The sequence below is a fragment of the Vulpes vulpes genome, chromosome 1 (assembly GCF_048418805.1).
Source record: "Vulpes vulpes isolate BD-2025 chromosome 1, VulVul3, whole genome shotgun sequence".
NCBI classification, from domain to species: Eukaryota; Metazoa; Chordata; class Mammalia; order Carnivora; family Canidae; genus Vulpes; species Vulpes vulpes.
The window spans coordinates 104,353,790-104,369,758 of record NC_132780.1 but is presented as its reverse complement, the minus strand read 5'-3'; the positions used below and the strand labels follow the sequence as shown (position 1 = coordinate 104,369,758).

The 15,969-nt window shown below is 35.6% G+C and overlaps 1 protein-coding gene across 4 annotated transcripts in view; it reads right to left on the bottom strand.

The window, feature by feature from the left end:
• Positions 1 to 15,969, bottom strand: part of TBC1D23 (TBC1 domain family member 23) — a 56,879-nt gene that overhangs the window by 30,036 nt on the left and 10,874 nt on the right. For 2 of the 4 annotated variants that reach the window (XM_025989930.2, XM_025989928.2), the window contains exons 2-4: positions 5,836 to 5,947; positions 4,617 to 4,722; positions 3,214 to 3,418 (exon numbers count right to left, since the gene is read on the bottom strand). In XM_025989930.2, coding sequence (XP_025845715.1) covers positions 3,214 to 3,418; positions 4,617 to 4,722; positions 5,836 to 5,947 — 423 coding nt within the window. The remainder of the gene's footprint in view (positions 1 to 3,213; positions 3,419 to 4,616; positions 4,723 to 5,835; positions 5,948 to 15,969) is intronic. The other 2 variants (XM_025989929.2, XM_072721573.1) reach the window with 1 other exon arrangement.

The window sequence follows — 15,969 nt, the reverse complement described above, 5'->3', positions numbered from 1 at the left end:
AACCAGTCCTCCTGCAACACCCACCCCACCTCCTCTCCCCACCCCCAAAACACCTGAACACCACAGCATTTATAATAAGCCTATCTGACAGAACCAGGCTCAGAACACCTAACAACCTGACTTGACAGAAAGTTTGCAGCAACAGCAGGTCTACAGCCAACTCTAGGGAGATTCTCTCTAGGTAAACTCAGGGAGCACTCAAACAAAAGCACTGCAGGGACCACTGCAAACAGCAGGATCATTTAGGTTATTCTGATAACTTTTGGATCCCAAAAGGATTATCTAGAGAGTTCTAAAGAAGTCAAGCCCTCTTCTTCCCTACATAAGAGAAAACTCCTAGAAAGGCTTCAGGTTAGCTCCACAGTTAATATACTCAAGTAGGGATGTACCTTAACCCAGGTAAAAGTGTAAAATGGCCACAGATGAATAAAATACTGGGCCAGAACCTTAGAAGCTGTTGAAGTAGCCTGGGTACTACTGCTCAGAATAAATCCCAAGAGGCACAAAACACTTTATCAAGCAACATACCACTACTTTCCTTCTTCCTTTGTGTCTAATGAATCAATAAAAAAATGTAAACAGCTCAAAGAACAGACCATCTCAATAAAAGTCAGTATTTGTTGAGAAAATATCATGTGCTGGACACTGTATCAGGCACTTTACAAAAGTTATCAAATTTTATCTTTACAAGCAACCCTATGAAATAATTACTATTTTTTCCTCATTTTACAGTAGAGAAAACAGAGGCTTAGTTGTAGACAGGTAGTTCACCCAAGGTCACAGAGCTAAGAAGTCAGCTAAGACCTCTACACAGAAACTGTATTAAACTGTCATGCCATATTACTCTTCTCTATATATAATTCAGTATTGCAACAAGTGGTATTTTGGTATTGGTACAGTCTCTAAAAAACAAGTTGTAAAGAAACTGAAATAAAAGGCTTCATGTGAAAAAACTAATGAATGTCTCAGTTTTAACATAGAAGCACTGATAAAGAATGTCATCAAATGCTGGGATCCCTGGGTGGCTCAGCAGTTTAGTGCCTGCCTTCAGCCCAGGGTGTGATCCTGGAGTCCCAGGATCGAGTCCGTAGGGCTCCCTGCATGGAGCCTGCTTCTCCCTCTGCCTGTGTCTCTGCCCCTCTGTCTGTCTCTCTCTGTGTGTCTCTCTCATGGATAAATAAAATCTTAAAAAAAAAAAAAAAAAAGAATGTCATCAAATGCTATTTAAGTGGGAATACTGAAAAGTCATTTCTATATAACCAAGATCTGAGATCAATGCCAGGATTGAATATGAACCTATAGCTTATTTGGATAATGTAGATGACAGGGAAGTTTTGTAGAGAAAGCCCTAGGTTGTTAATTCAGATGCCCAGAGACAGAAACTGGATTCATATTGGCAAGATTACCTCCTCCTTTGTCTGAATACTCTCCCCATTCTATAAACGCAAGGCAACTGACTGCTAAGGCAAAACACAGAAGCAGACAGTAGTGTAGGGACATAAAAATGTAGCAACAATCGCCTACTTTGTGTCCCTAGCAGGACATCTCAGGGAGTCAGCCACTACAACATCATCTATTCATTTAACAGCTGTGTACTATTGCTGCAGCACTGTGCTCGAGAGGATTCTACCCAAGTTATATTGAATCTGTAATAAGAAAATATATTACAATAGAGTTCTTCTGGCAGCATTTTGTGGGGCTGTGTTCTATCCAAGGGCATTAACACTGACCACTGCTGGAGTGCTGTGTGACAGGTGGAACTCACAAAGAGTAACTAGAGGAACCTAACAAGAGAGTATATTACACAGCTCAGTGTAAATCCTCCCTCTGCACCACTGCTAACAACCACCACCAGTATCTTCTAGAGGAAAAGCTAGAACATCATCTTCCTTGCTATCACTAGCTCTGTTATGCTAAGTTGTGGTAAAATATAAGCAGTTGAAAGATGTATTTGAATTCCAGTCTCAAATATAAATTCCATGATCATAGTAGCCCTGTCTCCTGGTATCTCTGGGTCTGTTTTACTTACATGAAGCACTATGGCTTCAAGGTAGCACAGAGGCTCTCTACCCTGCTATACGTTAGGACAGATGCGTATTTTAAAAGTTCTTTGCCTAAACAGACAGACATTTCCCAAAAGAAGATATACAAACAGCCAATAAGCAAGCGTATGAAAGGTGCTAAACATCATTGATTGTCAGAGAAATGCAAAACAAAACCATAAAGAGATACCAAATACTCATTAGTATAGCTACAATAATTTTTTCTTAAGTGCTGACAGGGATGTGGAAAAACTGGGATCTTCATTCACTACTGGTGGGAATGTAAAGTGATACAGTTGTGGAAAAGGCTGGCAATTCCTCAAACAGTTAAACATACAGTCACCGTATAATTCAGCAATTCCATAACTCAGTACATACCCAAGAGAAATGAAATATATGTCCACACGAAAACTTATACACAAATGTTCACAGCAGCATTATTCATAAGAGTCAAAAAGTGAATATAATCCAAATGTCCAATCAGCTATTGAATAAGTAAATAAAATGTGCTCATGGAGCCTGCTCAAGATTCTCTCTCTCCAGGGCAGCCCCAGTGGCTCAGCAGTTTGGTGCTGCCTTCAGCACAGGACGTGATCCTGGGGACCAGGGATCATGTCCCACATTGGGCTCCCTGCATGGGGCCTGCTCCCTCTGCCTGTGTCTCTGCCTCTCTCTCTGTGTGTGCCTCTCATGAATAAATAAATTTTAAAAATCTTTAAAAAAAAAAAAAAAGATTTTCTCTCTCCCTCTCCCTCTCTCATTCCCCCACCCCGAAAAAAAATTCCTAGCATTCTGTATTTCATCTTCCCAATACTCAGCATACTTCTAATTATTTGTTCAGTGCTTGCATATCTAGGTTTACATTCCAAGCTATAATGCCAGCACCTCACTTAAGGCAGCACTCCAAAAGTTTTACTTTCCATGTAGGCACTTAATGTTTTTATTATTTTATAAGGAAAGAAATTAAAATAGGGATACCAAAAAATCAGCATAAACTCTATAAGCATAAATTCTTAACTGAAGAATCCTTTTAAAAAAAGATTTATATAAAAAAAGACTTATAACCACAAAAATAAAGTCAAATAACCATTACGACTCAAACAACCCTAAAAATTATTTGAACTTCTTACTTTACCACCAAAGTAAATCTAAAAACTAAATTGTATTTTACCTGGGAATGTACTTATTCATGATAGCATAAAAGCAGTTGTACAAATCGCTGCGTGGAAGGTGAAGATGCACCAATGGCTTCAGTAGATGTATCCAGCTAAGGGATGTGCTGTATTTAATATTACGTGATTTACAGTAAAAGGTAATTACAGATTCAATATCCGAAAGTAATTCTGTTGCCTTCTCTTCTGGCACTGAAAGCTGTTCTAGAAAAGAAGTGTCAAAATTAAGTTACCAAGGGCCCATTAGTGATGCCATTAATGCATATAACACTTATTTACAAACATACACACTATCTTAGTGTATTTGGAGCATGACAAGGGCAAAATAAAACTATATGAAAGCACATGTTTCATTATACTTATTCAGTATTTACTAGATATTCAGTATTTACTAACTCAACTTAATAATACTGGACTTATATATATATTAAACATTAGAACTTCAGATAATCTAAAGTGGATAGGTAGGAAAGATAGGCTTAATCCATATTCCTGGAAAATAAAAAGGTGTTTTCTAAACAGCAGGTTATCGTCTACCCCATGATAGGTAGCTGCCTCTATGTCTTTGTCAGGGAAGGGAATTCATTCTCTACGACCAAATTCCCTTTCCTTTGCACACACCACCAATAATGTTTCTTTTATGGTTAGCAGAGAAAAGCCTATCTAATCAAAACCTAACTAAAATGTGATAAAAAGAGAAACAGAAAGATACTAAGACTACAGATGAATTTAAAAATATAAACTATTCATTTAATCTTGAAAAAGACCTTGTGGAGTGACTGGAAATTTTTCACCCATGACTTATAAAAGTTATTTTTGGGGGGCAGCCTGTGTGGCTCAGTGGTTTAGCACCGCCTTCGGCCCAGGGCGTGATCCTGGGGACCCAGGAATCCAGTCCCGTGTCAGGCTCCCTCCATGGAGCCTGCTTCTCCCTCTGTCTGTGTCTCTGCCTCTCTCTCTCTCTCTCTCTCTCTCTGTGTCTCTCATGAATAAATAAAATCTTTTTTAAAAATAAATATTTTTTTTAAAAGTTATTTTTTTAATAGCAGATCATTACCTATGATGAACAGACTTTTAGAACACAGAGCCCTTTAATGTGCAGACTATATCCAATGATACAAATCTTTAGACACAAAAAACAATTTTAAAACTGCAACAAGACTGTACAGGTAGCTGAAGAACTGAACACCCAGTTTAAAAAAAACTATAAATTGTACTCTCTTAAAAATACTAGACATCACTTCATAAGAATTTCAAAAAGAGAAGTTCTAAAACTATGTACTAGCCCTTCACAAACTCAACATATCCCAAATTACAACAAAATGATTCTAATAGATTAACTCTTCTACCTCAAAATATTATTTTCAAAATTTTCACTGTTGGAAACAATTATTAAACTTACCAATAAACTCAAGACAATCTTTGTGAATGGCATTCTGTTCTGGCAAGTCTAAAATACCATCCCATGATGCCAAACTATCACCTTTTCCTGCAACATTTAGAGCAATCTGGAAGAAAGATAAAAGCAACTAGCTTCAAATTTCATTTCTCATTCTTGAAAAATATGCTGTAATAGTGGAAAGTCCTGAATTTAGAAATAATAATGCATACTTCTAAGATTACAAAATAATGTATTTACACTCCACCAAATGCTGATCCCTTAAGTCATATTGCAACAAACACAATTATTTTATATCTTCCCATATTAAATTTTATTACTTCATGTCAATCAAATGAATAGCATATATAAATTTATTTGAAGCAAATATCGTCAATGCTAGAGACTGAATGTTTGTGTGCCCACACAAAATTTATATGTTGAAACCTAATCCCCAATACGATGTTATCTAGAGGTGAGGCCTTTGGGGGGTGATTAGGTCATGAGGGTAGAGCCCTCATAATGGAGTTAGTGTCCTTATAAAAGAGAGATGGGTCATGGGGGTTCATTATACAGGTCTCTACTTCTGTGTGTGTTTTAAATTTCTATAATAAAACATTCAGAATTCTATATACATAGTTATTATTCCATTTCTGTTACATATATATATGTGTGCAGAGAAGAAAAATATAAAAAGATATATGCCAAGACATAATTATTTATAGGTGATAGACAGCCAATGATTTTTATCTTTTCCTATGCTTATATGTTTTAACAAAGGTGAGTTTTTATAATCATAACAAAATCTTAGTTTAAAATTAAAAAAAATGATAATACACATGCACTGGAGAACAGCCAAAGAGGAAAATAAACAAAGTAAAATGTCGTATAATTCCAATGCCAGAGACCTATGTGCCCTCCCCATCCTGTCTTTTAACATAGCTGAGGTAATTCCAGCTACAATTATAAATCCTATTTTACTCACTGTTTGCATTTTCCCATTTCATTACACAATCTTCATAGACATCATTTCTAATAACTACAAACAAAAAACACTGCCTTTCAAATTCTAAATTATTAAATAACCAAACATGACAGAAACATACATTTCAATAAGTTGCTCTGTTCGATAAATTCTCTAGACACAGCATGCTCATAAGTTTTCTGCAATGTAAACAACCGAACATAAAAATTCTCAAATGTTCTTCTTAAGTGATTACAGTTTGTTTTAGTTTCCAGTTACCTTCCAAACTTTGGCTCTCAGATCAGCAGGTAGTGGTCTCCCCTGAATTATATTTCTCAAAGTTTCAAGATCACAACCTCCTGCTTCCAGAGCTTCTTCAAGATCTTTTTCCCTAAAAAACAAGTCCTTAATAGATCAATGTTACTTATTTTTTTCCCATGTAAGATTCATATATAAGTATGGCTTACTAAAGTCTGTATCTATGAAAAGAAGGTTCCTTGAAAGGGAATCTCACATTTCACGCAACTTACTCTTATTTTGCATAGTTCTAATAAGCTTGGTTATGTTTTCTAAGATTAAAGAAATTTAAAAAGAGAAGACAGTGTAAGCAAGCTGACAGCACTGAAAAGCCATGGTAATAGTGCGACTCATGGTAATAGTAATGACTAACACTTTATATAGCACTATCTTTGTGCCAGACACTATTCCAAACACTGTGCCTGTGTTTTTTAAATTCTCACAACTCTATATGAAGTAACCACAATCATCACTGGCCCCAGTTTACATATGCAACGGTTGAAGCAAAGAGGAGTTAGTTATACAGCTTATGATCACTTATCAAGAAAGTACTAAAGCCAAGATTTAAATTTTAACAGTCGGGTTCCAAAATTTGTGTTTCTAGTATTATGCTAAATATTCGCAAGGAGGAGAAATGATAAAATGTAACCAAGAATTCAAAGCACTGCAATATAGGAATACTTAGTATGTAACTTTATACAGAAATCATACCTAGAGCAGTACCTGGCTTACAGTGTCCAAGTAATGTTAGAAGAACAAAAACACTCTAAAGGCATCACTGTATTACATATTTAAGCAAAGCAATACATCATCATCAAGTAAATCATCAAGCAGTTATGTACAGCCTACTATGTTTAAAGAGAGAATTAAACATGAAAACAAATTGTTTGTACATGGCTAAAAAGAATACATTTAAAAAGAAACTTTCACAAATGTTATGAATTTTTAGTCATGAAATAACAACCTAAAATAACTAATTCCTCAAAATTCTCAAAAGCTGAAATTTCATTATTTATAATTTTAATATACAATACACAAGAAATCTTTACAATAAAAATTCGTAACTCAGCCAATTTCTAAAATTCTTTGAAGCAGCCTGAAAGGCAGAGTCTCCCACTACAATCAGGAAATCAAGACTTTGTCACATTTTTGTCTGTGTAGGTGGTTTTGAGAAAAAGTTTACTCCCATCCCACATTCTCTCAATAAAACTATGTACATCTTCCCTATCGATAGGATTCCAAAAATATTAGTTTAAATGTACAGTGTTGCCCTCTTAAGAGAAAGGAATTAAATGAAAATGTAAATACTTGGGATCATATTCAACACAAATGCAGTGATCAAATTTGAGAGATTTCTTAACAAAGCTACTAAAAATTCATAAGAATAAGAAAATAACTAGTAACCATACAAGAAACATTTTGTTCTTTTGCTATATGGTCACCACCGTGTCGGAGGAGAAAGTGAGGGAAAGAGCTTTCAAGTCTACTAATGAATGGTTCAGGTCTACAGCTGGTAAAGATGGGGTTGATCTATTATATTCTGGCCAAAGCATACAAGACAGCCTGTCAGAATTTGAAAGATTGTAACCATGAAACAAAGAAAATGGCATGTGACCTTTGATGAGTAAACACCATATTTTTCATGATCAAATAGATAAATGAAATGAAAACACCACTGTACAAGATGGAATTCTTCTACCATAGAAACGAAGAGCTTTTCCATTTCTTGGTTCCTTTTTGAAGTAATTCTGCCCAAAAATCCTTTACTATCCAGACAACAAAGTCAGTATTTTGGGGCAAAATGCCCGACCCTCAACATACTTTTCAAATCATCATAATGTACGCGCACATCTCTGTTGATACAGCTGCAATGGGTCCTTTGCTGCCCCCAGGGAACCTCAGATATGGTCTCTGCAATAGAATCTTGAACAAGAAACCAGAAAATGCCCCAACTTAAGCAGTAAAAGGAATTTCTCACTAAGAGTAACATTATCTTCTGAACAAGGTATTCAAAAGTTCAGTTATCAGACTTTCAATATTACAAATGTACTTGTAAAAGTAGAAAAAGAGTTGAAAATAGTGAAATTAAATAATTTATTTAAGGATCAAGTTCTTATCAAGAGATAGGAACTCTATGGCACTTAGCTCTGAAACAGACTGTTCCTTCCCCTAAACCAAGTTTCCTTCTACTTTTGAATAAGCAATACCTAACATTCAAAACAAGACGCATGTCTTGTGGAATATCATTGGGTGGGTTATGGATTTTTAAATCTTCTTTGAATATGGACGCTTCTTACTGACCTCACAGTCTAAAGGTTGGTAGAAATGTACTGTATACGCAGGCGGGTCTTAAAATAGAAAAATACAGGCCTTGTCCATTTATCCCAGTTAGTCCAAAAAACAATTGTCTACTTTGCTCAGAAGGCTCATGGCAAAGCAAATTCAAAGCAAATAACAGAAATGCACCTTTTCCTGGTTCTATGAACCGAAACCTTATTTGTTAGTATAATGTTATATGTTACTGTTGATGATGTATCAATGACATATTTTCAAAACCTAAATAGAACACAATAGAATATTTATTCCCTCACCTGATGTTTTGTGGCAAAATCACCTAATCTAAGCATTGTAACCCAAGTCGTTTTAAAACTATAGCAAGGCAAACAATGTGACTGCATTCGTATGAAGTTAGTTTAATGCTTAAGCTAACAACTGAGGAAGATTTTTCCTCTTCAACCAAATGGTAACTTCTAGCACATGGAAACATTTGCACAATGAAAGTTAAAAGGGGAAGAGGGGGGACTTGAATTTCTCAAGCACTACAAATTATAGATTTCTAAATGCTTCTAGGAACAATAAATTCAATTTGAAATTCTGTACATAATTATTTTCTGAATTAGCCATACAATGAATATGTCTGAAATTATAATTTTTAAAAGCAACTAAATTACATATGTTGTATTCCTAAAAGTTAAAGCCATAGAAAATCTGCTGGGGGGGGGGGATACTGTATATTGCTTTTCTTATTTTAAGATTTCATTTATTTATTTGAGAGAGACAGACAGCACAAGCAGGAGGAGGGACAGTAGGAAAGGGAGAGGGACAAGCCAACCCTCCACTGAGCGAGGAGCCCAATACGGGGCTTGATCCAGGGACCTGAGATCATGGCCTGAGCCATGAGCATAAGTCAGATGCTTAACCAAATAAGACACCCAGGCACCCCTACACTTTCTTCTACGTTGTTTTTCCTCAACCATGTTCTAGAAACTTTTCCTTATAATTTCAAAAATTGATGAATTTTAATTGTACATATTCCAAACAGGAGGTGAAAGCAAGGCTTAGTTCACCTCTTAATTTTTTTATACATATCTTTTTGCAATTAAACTCCATATCCATTATTAGTCATTTTCCACCCCTTCCCACTCTGCTCCCAGCCTCTGGCAACCATTTACTTTCTGTTTCTATACATTTACCTATTCCAGACATTTATTTTTTAAAGTTTATTCATTTTTAAGTAATCTCTATACCCAACACAGGGGTTCAAACTCCAAACTCACGACCTCAAGATCAAGAGTTGCATCCTCCCCCAATTGAGCCAGCCAGTGCCCCAATTCTGGACACTTTATATATGAAATCTTATTTATATGGTCTTTGTGCATGAGCATAATGTTTTCAAAGTCTATGTTGTTAGCATGTATCAGTACGTGTTATTGACAAGTAATATTCTACTGCATATATATATATACACACTACATTATATATATATACATACTATATTATATATATATATATATATATATTTTTTTTTTTTTAGAGAGAAAGAACACTCACGAGTGTAAGCACATGCATGGAGGGAGGAGACAGGGAGAAGGAGAGAGAATTTCAAACAGGCTCCATGCCCAGCATGGCGCCTGACCCTGGGGCTCGATCTCAGGACCCTGAGATCATAACCCTGAGCCAAAATCAAGAGTTGGTCCCTTTACCAACTGAGCTACGCAGGCACCCCTATAATATGTTTTATTTATCCACTAACCAGTTAATGGACATTACAGTTGTTTTAACTTTTGACTCTATATGATGGTCTCTTAATTTTAAACATAAAAATCAATAGTTCAACTGGTTAAGTGTATGATGCATACATATTATTTATTAACTACTTATTCTTCTTAAGAAGGCCTGAAAGAATTTAAAAATCAAGTCTATCAAAACCAGACCTATTGGGATGGCTATTATCAAAAAATAACTAAATAAATAAAAATTTAAAAAGTGTTGGCAAGAATATGGAGAAACTACCAAAAAAAGTGTTGGTGAGAATGTAAAATGGTGTAGCCACTATGGAAAACAGTATGGCTATTCTTCAAAAAATTAAAATATAGAACTATCATGATTCAGCAATTCCACTTCTGATTATATACCCAAAAGAAAACTGGAAAACTTGAACACTGAATAGATATTCGTACACCTATGTTCATAACAGCATTATTCACAGTAGCTGAGGGTGGAATAAACCCAAATACCCTTCAGCAGATAAATGGATAAATGAAATGGGGTATATTCATACAAAATGTAATATTATTCAACCTTAGAAAGGAAAGAAACTGACACATCTACAACATGAATGGATCTTGAGGATATTATGCTCAGTGAAATAAGCCAGTCACAAAAAGGCAAATACTGTACAACTGTACAATAGTCAAATTCACAGAGACAGAAAGAAAACAGAAGTTGCTAGGGACCGGAAGTAGGTCAGGGGTATGTCAGTATCCATTAGAACAAAAACCAAAATTGTGAAAGGTGGCTACCTCAGAGAAGCGAGATGGGATGGACATTTACTTTGCACATAGCATCAGTCAGTAAAGCTAAAGTGTATCTTATATTTATATGTACTACTTGAATAATTTAATATTAACAGATTCCTTTTTAACATACCCTTTCAGTCAGCAGGAATTGAGAATAAAATGACTCGGCTAAAAGCATGTTCAAAGTAGTACCTACAAAAACTACAATGTAGCAGTTTTAAAATGAGGAACTGATTTAAATCAGTGGATGAAATACTAGGCAACAATTTAAAATGCTGAAAAACAATGACATGAAAATGTTCATCATATTAATGACATGTAGTAAGTCTTTTAAAAAGGGAAGCTTTAAAACTAACATACAGCATGTATGTGTTAGAGAAATAGTACACTATCCCCACTCCCTATCCACTCTTTCCCACACATACACTGGGAAGCTATTAAAAAATGTTTACTTCAAGTAGAGTGCTTAATATAATTAATTTTAATATAATTAATATAATCATAAGAAAATTAACGTGTCCTTTTTTTGAGGGGGGTATTATTATAGTCTAAAATGAACAAATATTTGCAAGAAACAAGAATGATAATAATTCTCACCTCAAACATATATGTCTTTGCTTAAAGTATTAGTAAGTAGCTACTACTTAAGAAACCATACTTCACATAATCAGTAAGAAGAAAACAATGTGGCATTTGTGCCACTTTATTTCATTTTAGTTCTCCCCTCCTGAATACTGAAAGAGTAAAGATAAACAAGTCAACTCATACTGACAACAAACTTCCTTCTTTTTTAAAGGTTTACATAATCTAATAAACTTGGAAGGAAGTTAAAAGATAGAAAACCTTTGGTTCTATTTTTGAGCATGGAAGAAAATTAACTTTCTGCTCCTGTGGATGGAGTTAAAAGTAGAGAGTAGAAGGGTGGCATAAACCTGTTAGAAGAGCTTTCATGTGGTTTCACTTCTTGTCCTCTGTCTTAATTCCATGGCCTAAGACCTTAAGCACATTCTTAACACCCTAAATATCACTCCTTTGTGCTCTGGTCACACTTGGAAAGCTACAGATTCTCAGCATTGGGTTGGTTAATCTAACCAATTTTGGATTCTTTTGTTCCTACACTCCGCTCAATAAAGACTTCATGGGAAAATAAATTAAGACAACTTTATGATGCTATCATAAATTCACCATCTTCTCTACCATCAATGCTGGCTGAAAATTTCCTATTCACTTTCTTCAGGATCCCTACAGAGCCACTTTACCTCAAGTGACTTGAAAGAAAAAATATAGGCCAGCAGACTTCTCTCTTCCCTTTGATCTCAACCCCTCTCCAAAAACAAACATAAGCAATTTACCATCAGCTTTAGACATCATTTCTGTCTTCCCTCTATGCACAGACGTCTACGTATCCTGTCTCTAGTCTAACACTGGTAACGTCACCTGGGGCTTCTCTCTAACCCTGAACTCCTTTGAAGCCATGTGCCACCAATTATCCCCCTCTCCTATCTTCCACTTTCTTTTTCCAATATGCTCAATATCGTCATTAGAAACAATATCTGCACTACTACAAAAGCTCCTCCAAACTTTCCTTTCCATCTAGGTATCAAGCTCTTGATTGTTCCTTTCACAGCAAAGCTTTCTGAAAGAATTCTCAACAATGTATGTCATTATTTCTCCTTCATCTTCCCCTCAATTCCTCCTCCTGTACTCTCCATTATTTCTCCTCCCTCTTTCACTTCCACCACTCCACAGGGACCACCCTCCCTATGCCCCCCCTCTTTCTGCCTAATATCCAAAACTTTGCCTTAATTTAATCTTTCCAAGGCATCTGATAACTCTTCTTTCTCCAAAAAAGATACACAAATGACCAATAAGCACATGAAAAGACAATCGACATCATTAGCCATTAGGGAAATTCAAATCAAAAGCACAATAAGATGCCATTTCACATTCACAAGGATGGCTAATATCAAAAAGACACACTACTTTTCACATCCATTAGGATGGCTAGTATCAAAAAAAGGACAAAGATGTGGAGAAATTACAATCCTTATGCACTGCTGGTGAGAAGGTAAAATGGTATAGCCACTGTGGAAAGGTCTGGTAGTTATTTAAAAAGTTCAGAGAATTATCATGTAATCTAGCAATCCCACTTCTGGGTATATACCCAAAGGAACTAAAAACATGGACTCAAACAGTTATTTGTACATCCATATCCACAGCAGCATTATTCACAATAGCCAAAAATTGGAAACTGCCCAAACATGCATCAATGGATGGGTAAACAAAAGGTGGTGTGTGTGTGTGTGTGTGTGTGTGTGTGTGTGAGTGTGAGTGTATAATGAAATATTACTCAGCCTTAAAAAGGACATTCTGACATATGGTACAACATGGATGAACTCTGAAGACAAATGCTAAGTGAAATAAGCCAGTCACAAAAGAGTAAAGACTGTATGATTATACTTATATTAGGTACCTAAAATAGCCAAATTCATAGAGATAGAAAATAAAAGTTACTGGGGCTAGAGAGAAGAGAGGTGAATGGGAAGTTATTGTTTATTACTTATAAAGCTTCTGTTTGGGATGATGGAAAATTCTGGAAATGAATAGTGGTGAGTGATGGTTATACATAACTGTGAATGTACTCAATGTCACTGAATTGTGCATGTTAAAATGGTAAAATTTAATGTTATATAAATTCTACCTCATAAAAAAGACAAAAAACTTGTACGTTAGTGCTTATGATGGTATTATTTATAATAGCCAAAAAGTAGAAGGAATCTAAATGTCCATCCACTAATGAATGAATGAAATGTAGTATGTACATACAGTGGAATATTACTCAGCAATAAAAAGGAATGAAGTACTGATATAAATAACACGTTGATAAACCTGAAAACATTATGGTAAGTGAAAGAAACCACACGAAGGCCACATTTTGTATGATTTCATTCACAAGAAATGTCCAAAGTAGGCAAATGTAGAGAGACAGAAGGTACATCAGTGGTCGTCAGGGGTCTGGATGACAAGGAATGAGAGTGACTGCTACTGGGTAGGGGGTTTCTTTGAGGGGTAATGAAAATAGTCTAAACTTACATCTTAAAAAAAATAAAATAAACTTACATCTTGGTGATAACTGCCTGACGCTTAAATATACCAAAACCACTGAACTGTATGTATACTTCAAATGGGTAAATTTTATGGTACCTAAGTTAAATGTCAATAAAAATATTACAAAAGAAGTAACTGCATCAGAAAAAGTTTAGAGATGCTTTAATTTAAGGCTTTCAAATGAAGCTACTGTATCAAACCCTCATTTACCATTTCAAGGAAGGAGTATGTCACTATGAAGGGATTGAGCCACACCTTGGGTTAAGGGGTAAGAGCTTGCCTTGACTCTTTAATTCCTCAAGTTGATAGCAGTACATGTTAACTACCATTGTGGGAAAGGAACAAACTCCTCAACAGCTGATAGCTCAATAGCAAGGCCACCAAGGAATTGAGGATATTAAGGCTTAGAGGCAACATATTATAGAGAAAGTAATATAAAATTTAAAATCAGAAAATGTGATACCAGATTCTATACACTTAATAGCTGTGTGACCTAGAATACAAACTTACTCTTCATCTATAAAATGGGGATAGTACCAGGTACCAATGAATTTAAAGTATTGGGAAGTATTTATACAGCATACGGATTCTGTTCTACCAGTTTCCCTTCCATTCCTCTTTCCATTCCAACTTAATGCCTACAGCTTGCCTGAATCTGTCCTTTTCAACTTTCTCTTTCTGGATAGTCTCCATAGGCACTGAAGCCTTCACCATTTTCCAAAGGAAAAGAGTCGGACAGTAAGCTGTTCACATTAACCATTTACGGGTACATGTGACACCAACAAATGAGACAATAATAAAATGTAGAAAAAGCTAAACTTTGAGGACAAAAGAAAACATAAATGTAGGAACACTAAGTCACATTTCATTTAGTTAAGAATAAATATTTAAAGACAAAACTAACACTCAATAAATGGTTTTTAAAAAGCAGAAAGCATTGGGCGCCTGGGTGGCTCCGCGGTTGAGTGTCTGCCTTCAGCTCAGGGCATGATCCCAGGGTCCCAGGATCGAATCCCACATCAGGCTCCTTGCATGGAGTCTGCTTCTGCCTCTGCCTATGCGTCTCATGAATAAAAAAAAAAATCTTAAAAAAAAAAAAAGAAAGCATTTATACAAAATAATGAAACAGCCCTAGAATGATGCAATTAGTAATCATTCCCAGCAAATTAGATGGTCTGTATGATTTCTCATAGTCTATTCAACTTCAGAATAAAAAAATGCCACTTGAGCATAGTGAGAGAAATTTCTAAAACACTTTGGATAGGATGTTCTCTGAAATAGAAAAAAAATTAATTCACAAAGCCTCTCAGTCTATCAAGTAAACCAAATCAACTTCACCAGTTTTCCAAATTCTTAAAATCTAGTCCTTTTCTATAATTACCCAAAAAACCCCCAAAAACCCCACATGGGACCTAGAATATATGTTAATCACTTAAACTGCGAAGAGTACGGGTACCAGGATCCCTGGGTGGATCAGCAGTTTAGCGCCTGCCTTTGGCCCAGGGCGTGGTCCTGGAGTCCCAGGATGGAGTCCCACATCAGGCTCCCTGCATGGAGCCTGCATCTGCCTCTGCCTGTGTCTCTGCTTCTCTCTTTCTCTGTACCTCCTATGAATAAATAAAATCTTTTTAAAAAAAAAAAGTACAGATACCAACCAATTACCAATTCTTTTCCCAATTTTTAAAAAATTAATTTTGCGCCTTAAAGTGGTCAGGGTCTAAGACATATATTATTGTTTGATAAAAACAAAAATTTTAAAGCTAAGTTTAAAATTTTATTTCCACTACTAAGGAAAAATAAAAGTCCAAAGTCTGCTATGTAAACATCTTAAACATGGTATTTCTCTAGGATACTACTCAAACTCCTGAATCAGCTAGCAGTATTAAACAGAGCCAAGAAATAAAATGGATTCAGAACTTCTAGCATTCAAAAATATAAAGACCAATATAACAAATATAAAGAATAGCCTGGGATCATTATTCTTTCCTCAAATATTTCCACATATGCTTATTCACAAGTCCTATACATGACCTACTCCCTTTCAAAGTCATCTCTCTCCTTCTTTTTACAGTTTACCTCCCTGAAAACAGTAGTCACCACTCATCTCTACTTACTCTCTCCTCATCCACTCAAACTCTCCATCTTTCTACTAAAACTGCCCAAAAAGTCATTAATCATCTATCTTTAGTCCTTGTTCTCTTTACCTACA